The 25,291-nt window shown below is 37.8% G+C and overlaps 1 protein-coding gene, 1 long non-coding RNA gene and 1 other non-coding gene across 3 annotated transcripts; 1 reads left to right on the forward strand and 2 right to left on the reverse strand.

Moving 5' to 3' along the window:
* Window positions 1-4,525: 4,525 nt before the first annotated feature.
* On the forward strand, window positions 4,526-5,515 carry LOC145169372 (uncharacterized). Its single transcript, XR_013742451.1, has 2 exons — window positions 4,526-4,709; window positions 5,280-5,515. It is a non-coding gene; the product is annotated as an uncharacterized LOC145169372 (long non-coding RNA).
* A 12,860-nt stretch (window positions 5,516-18,375) lies between these two features.
* Window positions 18,376-18,482, reverse strand: LOC145110126 (small nucleolar RNA R71). The gene has a single exon (XR_013709506.1). It is a non-coding gene; the product is annotated as a small nucleolar RNA R71 (small nucleolar RNA).
* A 4,314-nt stretch (window positions 18,483-22,796) lies between these two features.
* Window positions 22,797-24,739, reverse strand: LOC145109293 (trimethyltridecatetraene synthase-like). The gene is made up of 2 exons (XM_079046445.1): window positions 23,607-24,739; window positions 22,797-23,468 (listed from the first exon to the last, which is right to left on the reverse strand). The coding sequence occupies exons 1-2, from the start codon at window positions 24,507-24,509 to the stop codon at window positions 22,827-22,829; spliced, it is 1,545 nt and encodes a 514-aa protein (XP_078902571.1). The 5' UTR covers window positions 24,510-24,739; the 3' UTR covers window positions 22,797-22,826.
* Between the last annotated feature and the right edge of the window lie 552 nt (window positions 24,740-25,291).

Consider the following 25,291-nt stretch of genomic DNA (forward strand, 5'->3'; position numbering starts at 1 on the left):
GCTATATCTCTTTGAATCTCTCATCTTCCGTGTACCTTTGTACCGCTATCTATTGTATAAAGAAGCTGAGTGGGCCAGGTTGGGACACCTAGTGACTAAATAGGGTTTTCAACCCACAATAATATAGTTAATAAATTTAATTATCAAAAAATTAACCAAATTACCCATCCCCATTTTCTTTTATATTTATTCTAAGATCCTTTCCTAAGAATCATCATCTATATCATCATTTCTTATATAATTATCACCTATCATCGCAATTTACACTTCCATCACTAAGGAATTTTCCTAATGTTCATTGTGTAATTATCGCATTGAGTACATGGTTCTTACATCGCCTGAACTCGTAATTTGTTAGTAGAGTACATCGCATGAATACACAGTCCATACATATCCTGAACTCGTAATTCGTCGGTAGAGTACATCGCATGAATACACGGTTCTTACATCTTCTGACTAATAATTCATCACCTACAGGTTGCAAACCTGCCAATGTTCCACTGGACTGTTTAGATTAATACATGGTAGTAATCTATACTCTAGTAGGTGACTACATCTCAATCTTCGCAAATATCGCAAGTAAGGGAAATGATATCTCCTAATCATTTGTCATCTCTCATCACCTATCACTACCCGATATATTTATAGATATATATACTTGTATACGACAATACTTATATGATAAAATCTAGTAAAATGATATCATATAAGTTCATCCAACACATGTTGCAGATGACTGGAGCACATATCATTTAATTATCTAAGTACTTCATATATATATATATATATATATATATATATATATATATATATATATATATATATATATATATATATTTATATAAGATGAAAGTAACTATGCACTTACTTGACAAAAGTGGATGACGGACGATTTCAGCAGCGCTTTGCTTCGTACTTGGAAAAGACATAGATGTTTAAAGTACTAATCCTTAGTCTAGTTTTGTAATCCTGGTGACTATAATAATTATAGTCTAGATTTCTCATTAATATCAATTTCTACATCAAGATCTATCATGTACGGAACAACCATGTATGATCATATGAGAGGTAGGGTCTGTTTCGTATACAGAGTATATTGTTTGGAAATCCCACTTTATACAACTCACTAAATCCAACCTAAAAATCATCCCCGTAAGTAAATCAATCAGTATATTGACTTGGAATCATTGATAAATCTTATTTATAGGTCCATAATAACGACTTATTACTATAAATATAAGTTACACTGAAAGGTCTAGAGTGTAGCTTAAAATACAGAGATTTTCCTGACAGAAGTCTAGAAATTGCACTGGCAGAGCTTCTACTTGATTGCTATTACTACTTCGGGGATCGCAGGGCTTTGACAAAGACTAAAACTAAGAGAATATAGGCCAAAATCAAAGGAAACAAGAGAGAGAGAGAGAGAGAGAGAGAGAGAGAGAGAGAGAAAGAGAGAGAGAGAGAGAGAGAGAGAGAGTGAGAAGAATGGGAAGTGTGGAAAACAAATGAGGGTGCCTGGCTATTTATAGAAGTTTTTTTTATCACATGTTATTCATACAAGGTATGGTATGTGTCGTGCACATCAACCTTGTTGGCTCCTATGGTTGCTCGCCACATGTCGCGCTCAGATTCGTCCACCCATGCTTCTTCTAAAACGTATCACCTTTTTATGGTATCACGTGTCATAATATTATGGATCCACATCTCCATGTCTTAGAAGAAAGGGGATCCCTGACCATGCCACAAGGTGCTCACTCATGGTGCCACGTCATCGTGTGAACTGCGCACTTCGCGCGCAACCTCTGCCTAACCTGCTGAATCTGCTCTGTCGTCTTGAGCGCTATCTCACTGCTACCCATCACTCGCTGCCCCACCTCTCCCCAACAAATAGGAGTCCGACACTTTCTCCCATAAAGAAGCTCAAAGGGAGGCATACCAATACTCGAATGATAACTGTTGTTGTAAGAAAACTCAGCCAAGGGAAAATAAGTGTCCCAACTTCCTCTGAAATCCATAACACATGCACGCAGCATGTCCTCCAGCATTTGAATCGTTCGTTCACTCTGCCCTTCTGTCTACGGATGGTACGTGGTACTGAAGTGTAATCGGGTACCCAACTCCTCATGAAACTTTTTCCAGAATCTGGAAGTAAAACGCACGTCTCGATCTGACACTATCGAGGTCGGCCAATCAATTCGCGTCAACTCCATGTGCAGTCCTCGGTAACTTGGTGATAAAGTCCATCGAGATCCGCTCCTACTTCCACTGGGGAATCTCCAGCGGTTGCAATGGACCGTATGGGCGCTGGTGCTCTGCCTTGACCCGACGACAGGTCAAGCACCTCTCAACTACCCAAGCAACATCCCTCTTCATACAGGGCCACCAGTAATCTCTCTTCAGGTCCAAATACATCTTAGTGGCTCCTGGGTGGATTGAGAATCTCGATCTATGCGCCTCCTACATCGGTATACGCTGAGCTCCGCCCGTATAGGGCACCCAAATCCGCCATCGGAAAGTCATAAGCCCTCGGCTATCCGTCACAAACTCGAACACCTGCCCAATCACCCGCTCCCTCTTGCAGTTTTCCGGTCTCACGGCCTCCGCCTGGGCCTCTCGAATGGTATCCAAGACAAGATTCATCATTGCCTTCCTCATACACACATCTCGGATCGGGGCACTCTCTGCTCTGCGGCTCAGGGCGTCGGCTACCACGTTAGCCTAGCCCGGATGATACAGGATCTCACAGTCATAGTCTTTCACCACATCCAACCATCTCCTCTGTCGCATATTCAGGTTGGGCTGTGTAACGCCCGTGTTTCTAGGCTAAGCACTAAAGATGATGTAATAGTCTTGGTTAACCTTTGTAACTCGTTTTAAAGTAATAAAGAGGAATTATGTGAATATTATTTGAATATTATGTGCTTACACTTAATTATTATGATTTAATTAATTAATGATAAAAATAAGCGTCGAAAATAAATATTAGATAAAGCCGATATCTTTTAAAAAAGTTGTGGCCGAAACAATGATTCCAGAGATATAAAGAATACTAAAATCTGAGTTATAACGAAGAAGTTGTGACCTGTTGAAGTTTCGCGACAGAACCGGCACGACGCTGTGTGACGTAAAAAGTGATTTTAGCCTTAGCGATCTAAACGAAAATTGTAACGATCGAAAATCTCAAATTATATAAGATGTATTTGGTCTGAATACATTCATGAGTAAACGCAAATAATAAAACAATATTTTTATGTTACACCTGTTTTTAGATGATATATTTTACGATGTTAGTCATCAATTATTAAATTTGGATAGTCGTAAAATAATATTTATTATATATTTGGTAATATTTTGATATAAGGATAACACTAATTTGAATTTATATTATATATTTGTAAGTTATGGTTCTTATAAACTACGTGCGCGTATATATATATATATATATATATATATATATATATATATATATATATATATATATATATATATATATATATATATATATATATAAATAAAGAGGTCAACTTATGTAATTGTAACAAAATAGACGTCTTATGTGATATTACTCTAAACAATTATTTTTAAATATTTTACATCCAAATAAAAAATAAATAGTCGTGCATGCTTTATAATAAAATAAATATAAATTTATTATTTAAGTTGCATATAGTTTATTTTATTAAAAACAAGAAAAGTATTATATGATCTTTGTATACGTTATATAAGTTTGGAGTTTGTGGCTTGTGTAAGAAATCAAAATATGATCTTTGTATACGTTATTTGTAAGTTATGGTTCTTATAAACTACGCGCGCGTGTATATATATATATATATATATATATATATATATATATATATATATATATATATATATATATATATATATATATATATAAGAGGTCAACTTATGTAATTGTAACAAAATAGACGTCTTATGTGATATTACTCTAAACAATTATTTTTAAATATTTTACATCCAAATAAAAAATAAATAGTGGCGCATGCTTTATAATAAAATAAATATAAATTTATTATTTAAGTTGCATATAGTTTATTTTATTAAAAACAAGAAAAGTATTATATGATCTTTGTATACGTTATATAAGTTTGGAGTCTGTGGCTTGTGTAAGAAATCAAAATATGTACATATATACACGTAATTACCAAACCATACAATGATATGGTGAACAAATTAAATATACATATTAAATGTAAAACTTAAGGCCAAAGGAAGGATATATTTATTATATAAATAAAATAAGTACAAGTCATGATACGTGTCTAATTTATAATGGTCTTAGTCACTTTTGGGTAACTATTAGAATGTACACATGTTTTATGGTGAACAAATTAAATATACATATTAAATGTAAAACTTAAGGCCAAAGGAAGGATATATTTATTATATAAATAAAATAAGTACAAGTCATGATACGTGTCTAATTTATAATGGTCTTAGTCACTTTTGGGTAACTATTAGAATGTACACATGTTTGAGATATGGGCATGTTGTTAGGAATGTTTGAGATATGGCCATGTTGTTAGGAAAATACGGTAGTTACCCACATATGTTGATAGTATAAATAGAAGTGTTTTGATTATCTACAATCATAAATTTTAGAGTTATTTGATAATTTGGGAAAACATCCCGGTTTTATTGGAAACGATCGTTTTAAGAAACGAAGTGCTGCCCGATTATCGTCTTATCAGGTGAGTGTATAGTCACTTTCATCTTACACATAGATATGAAGTATTTTCTATAAAATACATGCTATGTGTAATTATATTGATTGTTTATTTGAGATGACTGTTGAATAGATGTTTTATAGAAGTTTTAAACTATATATGTATTTTTATCTACAAATATGTTGGGTAAAACATGGGTAGACGAAATAGTTGATGTGTGTTAAAATGATGAGAGGCCTCGATGTTGTTGTTGTTGTTGTAGTCATATATCGGAGTATAGATGACGACCACGGGCCTTTCTAGACAGTCCAGTGGAAAGCTAGCAGGTTCGCAACCTGTAGGTGTTGGTGAACTATATGTTCGCTGGTGTACTCCATCCCCCTCATGGTTGCCTTATTTGGCATAAATTGCTGAGGAATCCCTAAAGCAGTGTTGTCACCCCGATGAAAATCCTTAGACTAGGTCCCTTACGATAGGTGTTTAGGGACGTAAAGTGAGGATAACGGGAATGGGTAATCAGGGTTATTGTTGGTTGATGAAATTAATAAATTTATTTTTAGTTGATGAATTTAATAAATTTATTATTATTTGTAGGTTGAAAACCCTATATGCTCACCAGGCTCCCAAGCCTGACCCACTCAGCTTTTTATATTACAGGTAGTGGACCCTGAGCATAGTCGGATGATGATGAGAGATTTTTGGATTATAGGCCAGTAGTTGTAAATAACTGTTGTAAGGCTTATAATGTACTGTTTATGCTTTTGATCTGTATCGGAACATGACATCCCGAGGTTTTGATATAAAATGAGAATATATATTTCTTTAAGAAATGTTTTGATAAATTTTTATCATGTTTTGTTTTGGGGACAAATTCCGCAACATCTTTAAAAAAAAGATTACTCTGATTTTATATTAAAAGCATAAATTAAATCGGTCTTTTCTGGCCGAAAATTTGGGGATGTCACAGTTGGTATCAGAGCATTAGTTTACACGAACTAGGAATTTGTAGCATTTCTAGACTTAAACTTAGAATGGTAAGTGATGATCGTGAGATGAGTGTCTACCATATTTTAGACACGAGCACTAGTATATTTTACGAAATATGCCTAAAATGTTTTTATGTGCTAAATGTTATATGTTTGCCATATATGCCATTATTTGTTCGGATCTATGGTCTGTTGCCGACCGGATCTGGAAACCTTATGTGTTCAAGATTTTAAGCATACAACTACGATATTAGAACTAGCATGTAACTTTTAGGAGTGATAATGAAGATTTAAACGTCTATCGTTAATAAAGATCTAAATTCCCCTAAATTGGTGTATAGATCAAAATGGCAAGAACTCGAAGTGGAGCTGGAAATGCAAATAGACATCAACAACTTCAACCCCAAGTGATGGAGCAGGTGCCAATAGTAGAAGCTGCACCAGAACCGATCACAATGGCTGGAGTACAAGCCACGATTTAGACAATGATGGCTGAACAAAGGGAGGAAATGAGACAACTATTGCAGAACAACAGGAATAAACCTTTAATTCTAGTTGAACAACCTGAATTAAATGACAGTCAGTCTGAGGAAGGGACTTACAGTAGATCTGTTGGTCAAACTGAACCGTTTGTGGTTAGGAGGAATAACCACGAGGACGGAGTGGAGAGAAATGGATGCAAGTATAAATACTTTATGACTTGAAAGCCATCAACTTTCACTGGAAAAGAAGATCCCGTCGGAGTAATGGATTGGATCTCGGAAATGGAATTGGCTTTCATGACATGTAGTTGCTAAGGGAAGTTACAAACCATATTTGCAGTGCGTCAGTTCAGAGGTGGCATTGTTTGCTGGTGGAATACTCTGGGGAAGACCCTAAGCCCTAATGAGCCACTGCAACTGACTTGGGCAGAGTTCTTGGTGCAATTCAAGCGCAAGTACTGCTCGGCCCAAAATGTGCTTGAGCTAGAAAAACAATTTCTGACATTGAAGAAGGGAAGTATGTCCATCGATGAATACACCAATAAATTCACAGACAAAATGGAGTTTGCTTTGCGTATTGTCCCAGATGAGCTGACAAAAATTGACAGGTACGCAAAGGGACTTCCATGGGAGTATGCGATGCTAGTGCGTCAGGCACTTACTTTGGAGGCAGCTATCTGGGCTGCCAAGTCTGTTGATGATATGATTAAAGGGAGAGCCTCCAGCAAGCTTGAAGTTGGCGAAAAGAGAAAGTTTGAAGGAACTTCAGGTTCCAATAAAAAGAACAAATTCTCGAAGACCGGTTCGAGACAATTCGGAGGAAGAGCCGAAACGAAGTGGTGTGACAAGTGTAAAAAGAAACATGTTGGGAAATGTAGCAAGGAAGTCACTTGTTACAAATATGGAAAGCCTGGGCATTATACCAATGAATGCACCTTCAATATGAAAGTCTGCTATAGGTGCAACGAAGAAGGGCACATTTTGAAGGACTGTCCAAAGAAGAAGGATGCAGCAAAGCCCAATCTCCCACCAAAGCCAAAAGCCAGAGCTTTCCAGATGACACTGGAAGCTGCAAAGGATGCAGTGGATGTCGCATCAGGTACCTTTCTCGTAAACGAATTGCCTTCTCAAATTTTGTTTGATTCTGGAGTCAACTACTCCTTTATTTCGCATGAATTTGATAGAAAACTAGCTTTTCCTGTTGATAGACTAGTTAATCCTTTAATAGTCGAGGTTGCTAGTGGCAAGTTTGTACCTGTTAGCCATCGTATGAAAAACATCTTCATTGACTTAAATGGGAATAAGTTCCACGAGGAATTATTGTCTATTGAGTTAAATGATTTCGGCATCGTGCTGGGAATGGATTGGCTTAGCGCCAATGATGCCGAAATATTGTGCAGGAAGAAGATAGTAAAAGTAAAACCGCCAGGGAAAGAGTCATTTATGGTGTATGGATACAAATGCAGAGTAAACTCTGGAATCATTTCCCTAATGAAAGCCAGAAAGTCTTTGATCAAGGGATGTACATCATATCTAGCATTTGTGATCGATGCTAAGAAGGAAAAGAAGGAGGTGCAGAATATTCCGGTGGTGTGTGATTATCGGGAAGTCTTTCCCGAAGATCTTCCCGGATTACCCCCTGATCAACAAGTAGTATTCCGTATCGACTTGTTCCCCGAAACAACGCCAATAGCAAAAGCACTGTATCGACTAGCACCAACAGAGATGAAGGAGCTTATGACTCACCTTCAGGAATTATTGGACAAAGGTTTCATTCGACCTAGTTCGTCACCCTGGGGAGCTCTGGTGTTATTCGTAAAGAAAAAGGACGGGAGCATGAGAATGTGTATAGATTACAGAGAGCTGAACAAATAAACAATAAAGAACAAGTACCCGTTGCCAAGAAGTGATGGTCTGTTCAATCAGTTGCAAGGTTCGAGCTATTTCTCGAAGATCGATCTTAGGTCAGGATATCATCAACTAAAGGTAAGAGAGCAGGATATTAAGAAAACTGCATTCAGAACAAGATATGGACACTATGAGTTCTTGGTTATGTCATTTGGACTAACCAATGCTCGAACAACATTCATGGATTTGATGAACAGGGTTTGTAAACCATTCCTTGATAAATCTGTGATAGTGTTCATAGATGATATTTTAATTTATTCAAAAAGCAACCAGGAGCATGATAAGCATCTGCGAGAAGTGTTAGAAGTTTTGAAAAAGGAGAAGTTGTATGCAAAGTTCTCCAAATGTGAATTTTGGATTCAAGAAGTCCAGTTTTTGGGTCATGTGGTTAACCAAGAAGGGATAATGGCTGACCCAGCAAAGATTGAAGCTGTGATGAAGTGGGAACAACCGAAAAGTCTGATATTGCCATATTTATACATATTTTTAGGCAATATTTAAGTACAATTTTATATATATTTTGGTTATTTGCCAAGAATAATGGTACTTATAAGGTTAAATTATATTTTGCAGCCAAAAAGAAGACATTTTGAAGAAAAGGGACTAAAAGCGTTAAAGAATGGAACTTTGGAGGTTGAAGGCTTGAAAGACAAGAAAATCAAAAAAATGCGTACTCACGAGGTGAATCTTAATAATTCACGAGGTGAGTATAGCCTTCTAGAAGATAAACATTGCAGATCATGAATCCGTGTTGTATACGGATATTTACGTATTCACGAGGTGAATCTTAAAAATTCACGAGGTGAATCAGGCAAAATTAAAAACTATATATATCCTTGATCCCTACGACTTTGAGGATTTTTGGCTGAAGGAAGAGGTTCCAGGAGACGATTCACATCAGAAATAAGGTTCTGGAAAAAGGGTTTTCAACACCAAAAGAGTAAAAGTCCATAATTAGTTTACTTGTTTGATACTTATGAACATGTTTTCTTATTTGAGTTGTGTTTATGTGTTAGTTGCTACTATGAGCAGCTAAATCTTGCTACTCTTATCTAGCTAGATGAAGCTTCCAACTTATGAATAGCATAATTTTATATGGATTTATTTAGTTGGTGATTTGCTTGTGTTTGATTTATAGTTACCTAGCATGCTTATGTTGTTGCTTTAGTTGCTTAAATTCATGTTTTGTGTAGCTTAGTGACCATTAACTGCATGAACTTGATAACCTAGTAATTTAGTGAACATTGAATTGCTAGAGCTAGGATCAACCAATATCTTAGTTAGTAATTGAAGTAATTAACTCTGCTGTGCTAGAGAACATAGATTATGACCATAATTGTGTTTGCATGATAAATCTTACATAGCATATTCATAAACATAATTGGTTCTGTGTTTAATTATGTGTGACCATACATAGTTATACATGAATTAATTAACTATTGGTAAATTTAGACCTAAATTACTACTATAATAACAACAAACTTAGTAATCCATAATTATTAGCTAGCCATAAGGACGAAGTGGATTCGAACTAGATAAGAGTGTTTTTAATTATTGATTGAATTTGAGTTAAGTTAGTCTGATCTTGCAAAATCAGATAATTTTATATGGATTTATTTAGTTGGTGATTTGCTTGTGTTTGATTTATAGTTACCTAGCATGCTTATGTTGTTGCTTTAGTTGCTTAAATTCATGTTTTGTGTAGCTTAGTGACCATTAACTGCATGAACTTGATAACCTAGTAATTTAGTGAACATTGAATTGCTAGAGCTAGGATCAACCAAAATCTTCGTTAGTAATTGAAGTAATTAACTCTGCTGTGCTAGAGAACATAGATTATGAACATAATTGTGTTTGCATGATAAATCTTACATAGCATATTCATAAACATAATTGGTTCTGTGTTTAATTGTGTGTGACCATACATAGTTATACATGAATTAATTAACTATTGGTAAATTTAGACCTAAATTACTAATATAATAACAACCAACTTAATAATCCATAATTATTAGCTAGCCATAAGGACGAAGTGGATTCGAACTAGATAAGAGTGTTTTTAATTATTGATTGAATTTGAGTTAAGTTAGTCTGATCTTGCAAAATCAGATAAAAACTGTAATGCCCGTGTTTCTAGGCTAGACATTTATATTGACATTATAGTCTAGGTTAACCTTTGTAACTCATTTTGAAGAAATGAAAATGAATTATGTGAATATTATGTGAATTATGTGTTTTATGCTTAATTATTAGGGCTTAATTAATTAAGAATAAAAATGAGCGTCAAAAAATTAAATTTTAGATAAAGCCGATATCTATTAAGAAACTTGTAGTGGGCGTGACAAGGATTACGGATATATAAAGAATGCCGAAATCCGAGTTATAACGAAGAAGTTATGACATGTCGAAGTTTCGCGACAAACCGGCACGGGTCCGAATGTCGTAGAAAGTGAGTTTATGATAAACTACTTTTTGGCCTTAGTGATCTAAGCGAAACTTGTAGTGTTCGTTAAACCGAGAGTATGTATAAAAAGAACGTCCAAATCTGACTTCGTATGAGGAAGTTATGATTTTTCGAAGTTTCAGCTTAGCAGTTGACAGCTAAAAACTCGAATTTTAGATCGAATGATTTTTAGCCGACACGACCTAAACGAGAATCGAAGGTCTCGTCATTAGTAGCACAACGGTAAAAAGTCTGACGAAAACGGACGTCGGATGAAGAAGTTATGAATTTTTAACGGATTTCCTGTCCCGGTCTGTTAAAAATAATAATATAAAAATTAAAGTCAAAATTAGCCGACGAAGTCTAACCGAAAGTTGTAGAGCGTAATTTTACCTACGCGTGCATATAAAGAACGTCAAAAACGAAGCTCGTATGCGAAAGTTATGGATTTTAGAAGTTTTTGCACAAAAACTGAGAAAATTTGCATAGTCACGAGTTGCCACGTCACCCTCGCCTCGCATGTGCCACGTGTCTGAAATGGTGAGTCATGCGAAGCCATGTGTCGGATTCTGATTTGACCGAAGGGAGGCCCAATCTGAACCTCGCACGCCACGACTCCGAGCCTCACACATGGACTGCGAGTCTGCGGTCCAATCAGCAACCGCCACCGAGGCCCTCGCACGTGCTGCCATCTGCGCACCTTCGCCTGCGGACCCCACCACCGGAGCCGACTTTGGACTCCTATAAATAGAAGCCTCCTGCGAGCCTTCTCGGATACTTTTGAGATTTCACCACTTTTCACCCCTTTCTTCATATTTTCTTCATATTAACATCCCCCGAAGCCCCGGTATCGATTATAAGCCCCGGAATACGCCACGAAGAGCCCGTAAAGCCCGAAAAATTTATCTTTTCGGTTTCGAAGGCCGACTTTTGCAGAGCCCGGTTTCTCAATAAAACTCCCGGTTTTATTAGAAACGAACGTTTTAGGAAACGAATTGCTGCCCGATTATCATCAAAACAAGTAAGTGTATAGTCATTTTCATTTTACACATAGATATGAAGTATTTACCTTATAATACGTGCTATATGTAAATATATTAATTGTTTATTTGAGGTGACTGTTGAGTTGATGTTTTATACAAGTTTTAAACTGTATAAGTATTTTTATCTACAAATATGTTGGTTAGAACATGGGTAGATAGTGATGTGTGATGAAATAAAAGTGATGAGAGGCCTCGTTGTGATTTGTGATTCAGTCATCTAGCGGAGTTTGGATGACGACCACAGACTTTCTAGACAGTCCAGTGGGAAACATTAGCAGGTCCGCAACCTGTAGGTGTTAATGAACTTGGGTGTTTATTCGCTGTACTCCATCCCCCTCATGGTTGCCTTTAGGACATGTATGGCTGAGGAAACCCCTTAGCAGTAGTGTCCATCCCGATGATATTCTTTAGGCTAAGTCCCTTGTGAAAAGAGTTTAGGGACGTAAAGTGAGGATAACGGGAACGGGTAATCAGGGTTATTGTTGATTTGTGAACTTAATAAGTTTATTATTACTGTGGGTTGAAAACCCTATATGCTCACCAGGCTCACAAGCCCGACGCACTCAGTTTTTTTATGATTACAGGTAGTGGACCCTTAGTCGGAGGATGACGTGAGATTTTTGGATTATAGGCCAGTAGTTGTGAATAACTGTAGTAAGGCTTATAATGTCTTGTTTATGATTTTGATCTGTATCGGAATACGACATCACGAGGTTTTGATATATATGAAAAATATATACCTTCTTAATGAAGGGTTTTGATAAACTTTTATCATATGTTGTTTGGGGACCAATTCCGCAACATCTTTTGAAAAGATTTCTCTGATTTTATTTTAAAAAGCATAAATTAAATCGGTCTTTTCTGGCGGAGAAATTAGGGGATGTCACAGTTGGTATCAGAGCATTAGTTTAAGCGAACTAAGAAATATCCTACGATTTCTAGACTTAAACTTAGAATGCTAAGCGATGATTGTGAGTTTAGTGTGTCTATTATATTTTAGGTAGTACACCTAAATTTAAACGAGCACTAGTTTATTTTAGGAAAGATGCCTAAAATGCCCTTATTTGATAAATGTTATGTGTTTGCCATGTGTGCCATTAATTGTTCGGATCTATGGTTTGTTGCCGACCGGATCTGGAAACCTTATATGTGTAGGATTCTAAGCGTATGATTACGAGATTAGAACTAACATGTAAACGTTTCGGAGTAATAAGGGAATTGAAATGTCTAACAAGGATAAAGACCTAAATTCGCCTTATTCGGTATATAGATTGTAATGGCAAGAGCTCGTAGTGGAGTTGCAAATGCAAATGGAAACAGGGATCAACAGCCTCAACCTCAAGTAGTTGAGCAAGTACCTGTTGTAGGAGCTGCACCTGAGCCAATGACGATGGCTGGGGTACAAGCAATGATGCAGATGATGTTAGATCGCCAGATGGAGGAGACGAGGCGATTACTACAACAGAATAGGGAAGAAACTACGATGCCTGTTGAACAACCCGTATTGAATGAAGGGCAATCAGTAGGAGGGAACTATAGTGGGACTCTTGGTCAAGCCAACCCACCGATAGTTAGACAAAATAACCAGGATGGAGGAGCTGATGGACGCGGGTGCAAATATAAAGATTTCATGGCATCTAAACCACCATGTCTATCTGGGTGTCCGACACAGGTGGAAGTCATGAACTGGATCTCCGAAATGGAGACAATGTTTGAAAGCTGTGAGTGCAGCAACAAACAAAAGACCGCACTTGCAATTCCTCTGTTAAAGTCTGGTGTGTTGAGCTGGTGGAAATTACTAGCTGATTCGATGCCCAAGGGAGAAGCTAGTAAGATGTCTTGGGAAGACTTTGTGCTACAACTGAAATTACAATACTGCTCAGAGCAGGACCTTCTGGAAATTAATAATGAGTTCCAGAATTTAAAGAAGGGAAAGATGAGCGTTACTGAATACGCTGCTAGTTTTACTGAAAAGATGAAGCTTGTTCCTTACCTAGTTCCAACTGAACTCTCTAAGGTCAACAAGTTTGCCCTCGGATGACCAGCGGACTTTGGTCCGATGGTTAAGCAAGCAACCACTTTGAAAGCCGCCATCTGGGCTGCTAAGAATGTGGAGGTTCAGATCAAAGAGAAAGGTCTGGAGAGGGCAGAAGTTGGTGAAAAGAGAAAATTTGAAGGAACTTCAGGTTCCAACAAGAGAAGCAAATTTTCTAAGTCTAAGAAGTTTGGAGGAGGAGGAAGTGAAGTGAAATGGTGTGAGAAGTGCAAGAAAAATCACTCTGGGAAATGTAGCGAGGAGGTGACTTGCTACAAATGTGGAAAGACTGGGCATTATGCCAACCTGTGTCCATCCGACAAGAGGGTATGTTTTGAGTGCCATGAAGCAGGGCATGTTTTTAAAGACTGTCCAAAGAGGAAGGATGCAGCAAAGCCCAATCTACCACCAAAGCCGAAGGCGAGAGCCTTTCAGATGACCCTTGAAGCTGCAAAAGAAGAAGTCGATGTCGCTTCAGGTACCTTTCTCGTAAATGAATTGCCTGCCCAAATTTTGTTTGATTCTGGAGCCAATTACTCCTTTATATCGCATGAATTTGGTAGAAAACAAGCTTTGCCTGTTGATAGACTAGTTAATGCCTTATTAGTCGAAATTGCTAGTGGCAAGTTTATACCTGTTAGCCATCGTATGAAAAACATCATCATTGACTTGGATGGGAATAAGTTCCACGAGGAATTATTGCCTATCGAGTTAAATGGTTTCGACATAGTTTTAGGAATGGATTGGCTTAGCGCCAATGATGCCGAGACACTGTGTAGGCAGAAAATAGTAAAAGTAAACCCGCCAGGGAAAGAGTCGTTTATGGTGTACGGAGACAAACGCAGAGTAAACTCTGGAATCATTTCCCTAATGAAAGCCAGAAAGTGTTTGGCCAATGGGTGTACATCATATTTAGCGTTCGTGATCGATGCTAAGAAGGAAAATAAGGAGGTGCAGGATATTCCGGTGGTGTGTGATTATCCGGAAGTCTTTCCTGAAGATCTTCCCGGATTGCCCCCTGATCGACAAGTTGAGTTTCGTATCGACTTGTTACCAGGAACGACGCCGTTAGCCAAAGCACCGTATCGATTAGCGCCAACCGAAATGAAAGAACTTATGACACAACTTCAGGAGTTATTGGACAAAGGTTTCATTCGACCTAGTTCATCACCCTGGGGAGCCCCTGTGTTGTTTGTAAAGAAGAAAGATGGGAGTATGAGAATGTGCATCGATTATCGAGAGCGGAATAAAGCGACAATAAAGAACAAGTATCCGTTGCCGAGGATCGATGACATGTTCGACCAGTTGCAAGGTTCGAGATACTTCTCGAAGATCGATCTTAGGTTAGGGTACCATCAACTAAAGGTGAGGGAGCAGGATATCGAAAAGACTGCGTTCAGAACAAGATATGGACACTATGAATTTTTGGTTATGTCGTTCGGATTAACCAATACCCCAGCAGCTTTCATGGATTTGATGAACAGGGTTTGTAAACCATACCTTGATAAATCCGTGATAGTATTCATAGACGATATCTTGATCTATTCGAAGAGCTAGCAGGAGCATGACAAGCATCTGCGTGAAGTGCTAGAAGTTTTGAAAAAGGAGAAGCTGTATGCAAAGTTCTCCAAATGTGAATTTTGGATTCAAGAAGTCCAATTTTTAGGTCATGTGGTTAAGCAAGAAGGAATAATGGTTGACCCAGCAAAGATTGAAGCTGTGATGAAGTGGGAACAACCAAAAAGTCCTACGGAGATTAGAAGCTTTTTAGGATTAGCCGGATATTATCGCCGATTTATCTAGGGCTTTTCTTCGATCGCTACTCCATTAACAGCTTTGACCCACAAAGGAGCTACTTATGCTTGGAATGAAAAGCATAAGGAGGCCTTTGAAAAGTTGAAGAAGAGACTGTGTGAAGCACCGATTCTTTTGTTACCTGAAGGAGTTGATGACTTCGCAGTTTATAGTGATGCCTCTAGAGTTGGGTTAGGATGTGTTCTGACCCAAAGGGATAAAGTGATAACGTATGCATCGAGGCAGTTGAAAGAACATGAAAAGAACTACCCCACTCATGATCTGGAGTTGGCAGCGGTAGTATTCGCCTTAAAGATATGGAGGCATTATCTTTATGGTACTAAGTGTAAACTTTTCACTGATCATAAGAGTCTTCAATATCTCTTTAATCAGAAGGAACTGAACATGAGACATCGGCGCTGGCTGGAACTGCTCAAGGACTACGACTATGAGATACTTTACCACCCTGGTAAAGCAAATGTTGTTGTTGATGCTCTCAGTCGGAAGGTAAATCTTGAAAAGAGAAGGCCAAGAGCGTTGAGAATTGAAGTTTTCTCGACAATTGTGGAAAGTATAAAGAAAGCTCAGGAGGAAGCTTTAGAGAAGATTGACCGGAAGGAGGAACGTTTGGGAAAAACGTTGGTGTTTGATACAAACGGTCAAGGATTGAAGGTATTCAAAGATAGGATTTGGGTACCTAAGACAGGAGTAGTAAGAGGTCTTCTGATGGAAGAAGCTCACAAAACCATGTACTCGATTCATCCCGGCAGTACGAAAATGTATAGGGATCTAAAACCCTATTACTGGTGGCCGACGATGAAGCTCGATGTTGCTAAGTATGTGGCCGAGTGTGTAACTTGTGCTAGGGTTAAGGCACAACATCAGAAACCATATGGGAGTTTAGAACCTTTACCTGTACCCATGGCTAAATGGGAAGATATCACTATGGATTTTGTGACTAAACTGCCCAGAACAAGGAACGGTCACGACATGATTTGGGTGGTCGTTGATCGCTTCACTAAGAGTGCACATTTCATAGCCGCTAACGAGAAATGGTCTATGGATAAACTTGCGAATTCTTACGTGAAGGAAATTGTGAGGCTACACGGTGTTCCGTTAACGATTGTATCCGATCGTGACAGCCGTTTTACCTCAAGGTTTTGGAGAAGTCTACAAGAGGAATTGGGTACCAAGTTGTGTTTGAGTACAACTTACCATCCGCAAATTGATGGTCAGAGCGAACGAACGATTCAAACATTGGAGGATATGCTGAGAGCATGTACCCTAGAATTCCAAGGTAACTGGGATGAACACTTACCTCTAGTAGAATTTTCCTATAATAATAGTTTCCACTCGAGCATCAAGATGGCACCTTATCACGCTTTGTATGGGGAGAAGTGTCGAACGCCATCATGCTGGCTGGAAGCTGGGGAAAAGTAGTTTATGGGACCTGAGATAGTCCATCAAACTGCTGAAAAGTTGAAAGTGGTAAGGGAAAGGATGTTAGCTGCTCAAGATCGACAAAAGAGTTATGCTGACAAGAAAAGACAGCCGATATCCTTCGATGTTGGAGATTCGGTTTTACTTAAAGTCTCGTCGTGGAAGGGACTTATAAGATTTAGTAAGAGAGGAAAGTTCAGTCCAAGGTTTATTGGACCATTTAAAGTTCTTCAGAGGATCGGGAATCAAGCTTACAAGCTAGAATTACCGGAAGAACTAGAGGGTATTCATAATACCTTTCATGTGTGCTATTTGAGAAAGTTTACGGGAGATGTGCCCGACATAATTCCGATTTCTGAGTTAAGGGTGGATGAAAACAAGAGGTTAATCGAAGAACCTGAGGCAATCGTTGACCGTAAGACTAAGAAACTGAGACGCAAGATGGTAGATTAATTAATAACACCGTTCCCTGTGATCGACACCCGACTTACCCAAGCTATACTGTAATCTGACTAGGTACACGGCCTATAAGTGCATAGTTAGTCTAAGTTTGTTAGGTTATAAATATTAAAATTAGTGGGTACTTCCGTGCACATCAAGTTTTTGGCGTCGTTGCCGGGGAACGGCTTAGTTTCTTATTTATTTATTTGCTTTAGGTTAACCGATCGTTTTTTGTGGGATAAAACCTGCAAAAAGTTAATTTTCCAGCAAGGTTTGATTTTTTTTTCCTTTGTTACAGGACTCACGACATGAACATATAGTATCACGACGTGAGAACTGTGATTTTTAGTTTTCTTTAGTTTTTAGTTTATGTTTCCATTTTAGTTCAGTTTTACGTTTTTATTTTGTTTAGTTTTCAGGAGTTCATGACCAGAGGCTCTAACACACCTTTGGTGCCACCACTTGAAGATCCAGAGTCCGCCCTTCACAAAAATAAGAACAAGAACGTGAAGGAAGATCAAACGCCGAAGAAGACACCCTTGCAAGAACTAAAATCAGCCATTTCAAGGAAGTCGGGGAAGAAGACTAAGACAGTGGAATCGAGTTCAGCCTCAAAGGATAAGGGCAAAGTTGAAGAACTTGGTCCAATTCCTATTCTACACGAATTAGAATACGAATCCGACACAGAATTTGGACTTTATACGAGTGAACCCGAGAACGAGCCGGAGAACGAAATGGCGAACATTGATGAGATGGCCATGGGTGATTACAAGAAGCACATTCGAGATGATGTGGGGTCGGGTTTAGTACATCCTACGATTCCTCCCAATGCCACAGTCGAGTTAAAGGGGCATATCCTTACTGCACTCAAGGATATCCCATTCTATGGGAAGGATCATGAAGATGCTTTTAAGCATTTGGACGAGGTCAATGATATTGCGGATTATTTTAATACTCCTAATATCCCTAGGGAGAAAGCTTTGTTGAGAATGTTACCAGTCACTTTCAAAGAAGCTGCAAAAGACTGGTTGAAGGCTCTTCCATCTGGTACGATCACCACATGGGCCCAATTGCGTGAGAAATTTCTAGATCAGTTTTGCCCACCCTCCAAAATCTCTAAACTCAAGAAGGTGATTCCCAACTTTGAGCAAAACCCGGGGGAGTCATTATACGAGGCATGGGAGCGCTACAAGGGGTTGTTAAGGAATTGTCCTCAACATGACCTAAATCTTCAGCAAGAAATGTCGATATTCTATGATGGGGTGAATGTCATGACTAGACAACTCCTTGATTCACAAGGACCATTAACAAAGAAGAACCCAATTCAGGCCAAAGGAGCTGGTTGAAGAATTTTCAAAGTACTCTCGTGAGTATCACAACCCAGGACGCGATGGCATAAAGGGCAGTGGAGGTGCACAAACTGAAGAGATGGCTGCTGTGATGGCAATGCTTAACACTATGGATAGGAGATTGACCCAAATGGACCAATCAATTCATGCAATTCGAGTTGGTTGCGAGAGATGTAGTGGCCCACATTTGAAAAAAGATTGCAACTTGGATGAATATGGAAACAAGAAAGCTCAAGTTTGCTACTCAAGTGGGGACAAGTATGATGAAGACTGCAGGAAACCGAAGAAAGAGTGGCTGCCTTACGATGAATACAAGAAGCAAAAGGAAGAAAAATATAGACAAACTGGCAGAGGGTTCTACCAAAGAAAGTAACTACTAGTTGAGAAGAAATTAGAATTAGAGACCATGTTGATGAAATTTATGGAAGCTTCAGAAAAAAGACATGATGCTACTGACACTGCAATGGAAGAACAAAGAGCTATAATAAAGAATCGTCACGCTATGATGATAGATCACCAGGCATTAATAAAAAATCAGCAAGCCTCCATCGATAACCTTGAAGTACAACTTGGTCAACTTACCACTTTGGTTAATGAGAAGATGTTCCCGAAAAATCCTGAAAAGAAGACTCAATCTCACGTAATGGCCATAGATATTGAAGAAGAGGCGATTTCTGAGTTCCTAGAAGCCTTAGAAGTGGAGCCACAACAGCCCGATCCAAAGCCAAAGAAGCCGAAACTCGAAAACGAAGAATCTGCTGGAATACCTAGTTCACGTCGTGAGCCCGCTATGCTCATGTCTAAGAGATAATCTCGGTCTACTGGAGATAATCTCGGTCCACTGGAGAGAGAACATCTGGAGTTTTTCAAGCAATTGAAGGGTATTCCTATTAATACTCCTTTTATTGATTCACTTGCAAAAGTTTCAGAATATGCTAAGTTTCTACAAGACTTGTTAGACACTCGTCAGCGATTAAAGGAGAATTCTAAGGTGATTCTAAGTGAGCAAAGCTCAAAAGCTGTGTTGGGAGAGATACCTAATAAGATGGGGGATCCTGGACGACTCTCTCTCCCATGTGAGTTTGGGAATAATATGAAGGTTTATGCTTTAGCCGATTCTGGGGCTAGCATAAATTTGATGCCTTATTCGTTTTATCAAAAATTGAATATTCGAAGTTGAAGGCTACAAAGATGACTATTCACATGGCGAACCGTTCAGTGACACAGCCCCGGGGCATTGTGGAAGATATACTCGTGAAAATTGGGAAATTCGTTTTTCCAATAGACTTTGTGGTTTTGGATTTGAAAGAAGATCCTAATGTACCAATTATACTTGGCCGCCCTTTACTTAACACTGCTGTAGCTCTGGTTGATATACGCGAGTCCAAGCTCACCTTGAGAGTTGGGGATGAGAAGGAAATTTTTGGAATAGAAGATGGTTTCCAAGGGAGTGATGCTCAAGAAGAGGTTTTCAACATTGATGAAGAGAATGAACTTGAAGAATTAGAGAAGCTCATGGAAGAAGAAATCAAAACAATTCAACAAGTTAAAAGAACAAAACCGAGAGCATCTGTTCCATATTTAGTTGAAGTCATTGCCTACACGAATCCAACTTCTTGGGTAAGCAAGGAAGATGATGAGATGTCGAGTGATGAAGAGGAGGTTACTTCAAAAGTAACAAGTCCAGTGGTGAAAGAAGAGAAGGATACTATGGAGCTTAGTGTGAAGAAAAATTGAAGACTAAAGGGATAAAACGCAAGCTCGATGGAGACGAAGTCAAGGCTAAAAAGGAGAATTCTAAAAAGGCATATATTCGTCGAGTTCAAGCTTACAAGAGGCGTTTCAAGGAACAAAAGATCCAAGCTGTGGACTCTTCAAACGATTCAACGTAAAGAGGCACGGAGTCCGGCTTACGACTCCTTCAAAAAGAAGCGCTTCTCGGGAGGTAACCCGAGCTCGGTTTGAATTTTCTTTTCCTTTTTGCATTTAGTTTAGTTTTTTCATTTTTAGACATTCAATCATCTAATCATCCAAATTAAGTGGTAGAAAGTTAAGTGTGGGTGTTCCTAAATTAAGTGGTAAAATTAGAAGAATTATTAATTAGGCTTATACTTTTCAATCAGACATAACTCGCGAGGTGAGCGCGAAGAAATTCACCTCGTGAATCCATAATGCATACGGGGAGGGGCATTTTAGCGCAATAATTCTATCAGCCCGTTATTGATAAAGAAGATGGCCAGCCACGTTAGTCCACAAAAAACTCACGAGGTAAGTCATAATAAACTCACAACGTGAGTTTTGAAACACACGGGACCACAACTTAAACAATTCAGAATCCTTTGACCAAACCACTTTTCTACCCTCACAAAGTGAAGACGGTCCCCTGGTCCCCCCCCCCCCCCCATCCGATTTTGGCCTTAATCAAACACAAGCTACTCGTGTGCTTACGTAATCTCTCCTTTAAGGTAAACATCTTGCATTTCTTTTGGTTGACTTTCACGAGTTTGTTGATTTAGGGGCTAGGGTTTTTCATATGTGTTAATGTCGAAATTTGGCCTAAATTGTGTTATTCATCCATCATATGTTACTTGATTTTGCTTAAAAATGGTTTATGAGTAAACCCTAACAACAAAATTAAGTCCCGACTTCTGATTTTTTTTTAGACCATTTCTCGCTGTGTATAGCGAACTCACGAGGTGAGTTTCATATGACTCACGACGTGAGTCCGGTGCATCAACAAAACTGTTCTGTGGTTATCTAAAATATTGGATATTTGGTTTTGTGTTTGTTGCTTGTTTATTTTTGAAGAAAAATGGCACCTTAATTCATGATATCATTCATTAGAGAGTGTTGAAGGAGGTGATATTTTGGTTAAACAAGTTTGCACCCTTAATTCAGTAAAATAAGATAGTAAAATAAGATGAAGGGATAAAATAGAAAAGTTTTTTTTTATTAAAGTTGTTGCGGTTTTTGAGTTTGAGTATTACTCTTGTAGACTTTAGTATAAACAAGCGTATTACGTTGCTTTGTAATCCATTCCCCTGTTCATTTTTCCTTTTTTATTCTTGTTCATGTGTTCTTCTTTTCTGATGTTACCTTAGTGAATAAGGTTAAGATTTCACAACAACCCTGCGTTTACAGATATTTAGATTAAAGAATTCAATAAAAGTGACTATAAAATATAAAAATTGAATATGGCGACTCAAATATGGCCCCTCTGTTTACTTATATATTAGGATTAACGAAGTCAATAAAAGTGGCTACATATGGAAAAAAATGAATACGGTGACTCAAATATAGGCATGAAAATTTATCTCATGGTTTTCAAGAAAACAATTTATAAGTTTGACTAAAGAATTTGAGTTAGATGATCACAAGAAATCAACACTAACAACAAAAGAACGCAATGCGATCAACACGGAGAACAATAAAACCACGATATAAAATTTGAAACCAAAACGGAAAAACTATTATGAATCGACACTCTAATTAAAAGATTACATTATTTATAATATCTCCAAAGAACACACGATAGAAATAGAACCTGTAAGAATGCATAAATTGTTTAGTTTAACAATGGTTAATGTTGTTACCTGATGTGTTGTTTTCTGTTTAGTATGATGCAGCTTCGAAGAAACAATGACCGAAGTAAAAACGTATTCCAACAAATGATTTGCTTGAGAAGAAAGAGACGTAAAGAGGCATAGATTTATTGGATTTTTAGATATTATGATAATCTTTAATAGTCATAATTAAGTTATTCTTAGTTAAATCAGTGAAGTGATAACGAGTTCAAATTTCAAATCCCTAAATCTATCGTAAAAAATCGGGTATATAAATTGACATTAATATGTTTTTAAAGATATATACCAAAAAGTATTCCCGATAATTCAATTTAATTTTGGCGAGTTTTAATAATCTTTATTAGATATGCTAAATTAAAACATAATATACGTTTTATGAAATTGGTGCACAAAAAATAAAAGGGTTTGACCAAATGATGATGTCAGCAATATAATCTAAAGTGCAAAATATAGGATTGAAACGTAATCGAGGGTCCTTATTTCTTATTTTACAATTAAGATTCTCTTTTTAATAATAGTTAAAGATTACACATTGTAATCCAATAATAATTCTTTTATAGGTGTTATTTTCGGAACCTATAAATAAAAAAAGTAAACATGCAATAATGAGGAACACCTTCAATAATTTTTTCTCCATTAAACGTCTGCCACTTGGTGATACATATGACTAGGCAACCGAGGCTCTAATACAGCAACTAACGGGGACTTCCTTTTTGCAGATAGTCCATACACCTCCTCCATTTTTATATCTTCACATCTCATATTTCCAGGCAACTTCCAGTTAAACCCATGCAACATGTTTCCCAATAGCGACCTCATCATCTTTAATGCTAGCCTATAACCAGGGCACATCCTTCTACCCGAACTAAACGGCAATAACACAAAATGATGCCCATTTACATCTATATCGCTACCCAAAAATCTCTCTGGTCGGAAACTGTCCACGTCATCCCAAACAGCCGAATCCCGTCCAATGCTCCATATGTTGATAAAAGCTATTGTGCCTTTTGAGATGTCGTATGTGTCCACTTTGCAATCTTCAAGGGCTAAATGTGGTGCTAGTAAGACCCCCGCTGGGTGTAGCCTCATGGTTTCCTTTAGAATTAAATCGATGAATGGTAGGTTTGTGAAGTCGGTCTCTTGGAGCCATCTCTCTTTACCAATCACCCTATCGAGCTCTTTGGCTGCCTTCTTTATCAGACGAGGTTGTTTAATCAGCTCGCTCATTGCCCATTCTATTGTTGCTGTAGTTGTATCAGTAGCGCCGATAATCAAATCCTGTAACAATGAAAAAGTTTCATGCTACCTTAACATGAAATTCATCGATTTTATTTAGTCAAATATATTAAATTTTCTGTATGAAATAATATTCGAGCAGAAAAGAGATGGATTTAGTGCAAGTTGTTCGACAGATACCTGCGTAAGCCCCTTGACAGCGTCAATACTGAGCTTAACTTCAAGATTAAGATCATCTGCTAACTTCAACAACACACTAACAAAATCTCTTACTACAAAACCCTCCTTTTCATCTTTCATCCGATCCTTATGCTCGTCAAATACATGTTCATAAAACTTATGAAATTTCTTGCTTAAAGCCTTCATCCTCTTCACATACCCTTGCAAATCCATAAACCCCATCCACGGCATCCAATCCGCAAGATGAAAAGCTACGTTCAGCACGGAGAACTCATCAAACATTTCTTTAATTTCTTCAAATGTCAAGCTTTCCTTTTCGTCTTTTGATTGGCTGAAGTACTTACGAACCAATACAGTCCTGTTAATCTGACTTAAAATCACGCGCGACACATGTTCTTTTAGCATGATGGGATTTCCTGACATTGAATGTAAACTGGATAGGAAATGATGTGTTTCTTGAACACGAATGTATTCTGTGGAATCAACTCTTTTTGAACTAAAAACCTCGTTAAGGTAGATTTTCCGACCATGCTTCCAGTGATGGTTATATGGAGCGAATAAATTGTCTTGGTGGTTATAGCTGGTATACTTCCCGGCTGCAGTCAACGGCCTGGAAGCGAAAATATGGTAATGAGTTTTCAAGAACAGCTTAGCCATATCTGGAGACGATGCTATTAAGACTGGGACTGATCCAAACTTGAGATACATTAGTTTGCCATAGGTTTGGGATAAATTGTGGAGAGACGGGTGGGGGAGGGGGCCGATTAGATTAAGGTTTCTGATGAGAGGCCACGGTCGAGGACCTGGTGGAAGGTTTTTTCTAGTTCCATGGGGATAGTTCAAGAGTTTAAAGATAAGTAGGAAGATTGAAGTAGCTAAAAGTATCCAAGAAAGAGACTCCATATGCAGATGAAGGGTGAAGGTGGATATATTGGATAATGTGTTTGAGCATTGGGGTGTTTATAACGCAATATTCGCTCTTGTGGCAATATCAGCTTTTTATTTTCGATAATTTACTCAAAAAGAAGGTTATATGAATTGAATTCCCTGCATAACAACCATCGAAGTGTTGACGCTTGAAGCATAACGGATTTGTACCGTTTTACATACACTATAACAAATATATTAATGTGTCCGATTATAAACGTATAAAATGTTGGTTTATTTCCCTTTTGATTACTTTTCTTTATGCAAAAATATGAAAGGAAGATGGAAAAACTTCCCTGTTTTCATGTGTCTGTAGTGTGTGGTGGAAGAGAAAAACAAAAAAATGCCACAAAGTTGACATCTTTTTAAACTTACATAACCCAAAAAGGAAAATACATAATAAATGTCCAATAACTTTACTGGACAATACCATCTACTCCACTATAAAATACAAAACCAAATTTATTTGGTTGACAATCTTCATTAAAGCAAAACATAAGTAAAACACACACCTAGAGTAGGGATGATGAAATGGACACGTGATTCTACCATTTGCTTCTTCTTTTGTTTTATAATAAAAGTTATGAATTATATTAATATTTTCCCCTTAATCCATAATTTTTATTTGCTTTACTCCCAAAAAATTACGCATATCCTCAAACTTCTTGCTTGTCATGGATTTTGTGAGAATATATGTCTTCTATTCCTTGCTCCTCACATGCATGACTTTTATGTCTCCATTCTCAATACACTCACGA

This window comes from Lactuca virosa, chromosome 4 (assembly GCF_052849685.1).
Source record: "Lactuca virosa cultivar CGN04683 chromosome 4, Lactuca_virosa_CGN04683_v6, whole genome shotgun sequence".
Lineage (NCBI taxonomy): Eukaryota > Viridiplantae > Streptophyta > Magnoliopsida > Asterales > Asteraceae > Lactuca > Lactuca virosa.

Excerpts from the sequence above, each read along its gene's own strand:
- LOC145109293 (XM_079046445.1), bottom strand. The coding sequence starts at position 24,509 with ATGGAGTCTCTTTCTTGGATACTTTTAGCTACTTCAATCTTCCTACTT. Across the intron at positions 23,469-23,606 it reads CTGTCAAGGGGCTTACGCAG|GATTTGATTATCGGCGCTAC; the intron begins GTATCTGTCGAA and ends TCATTGTTACAG.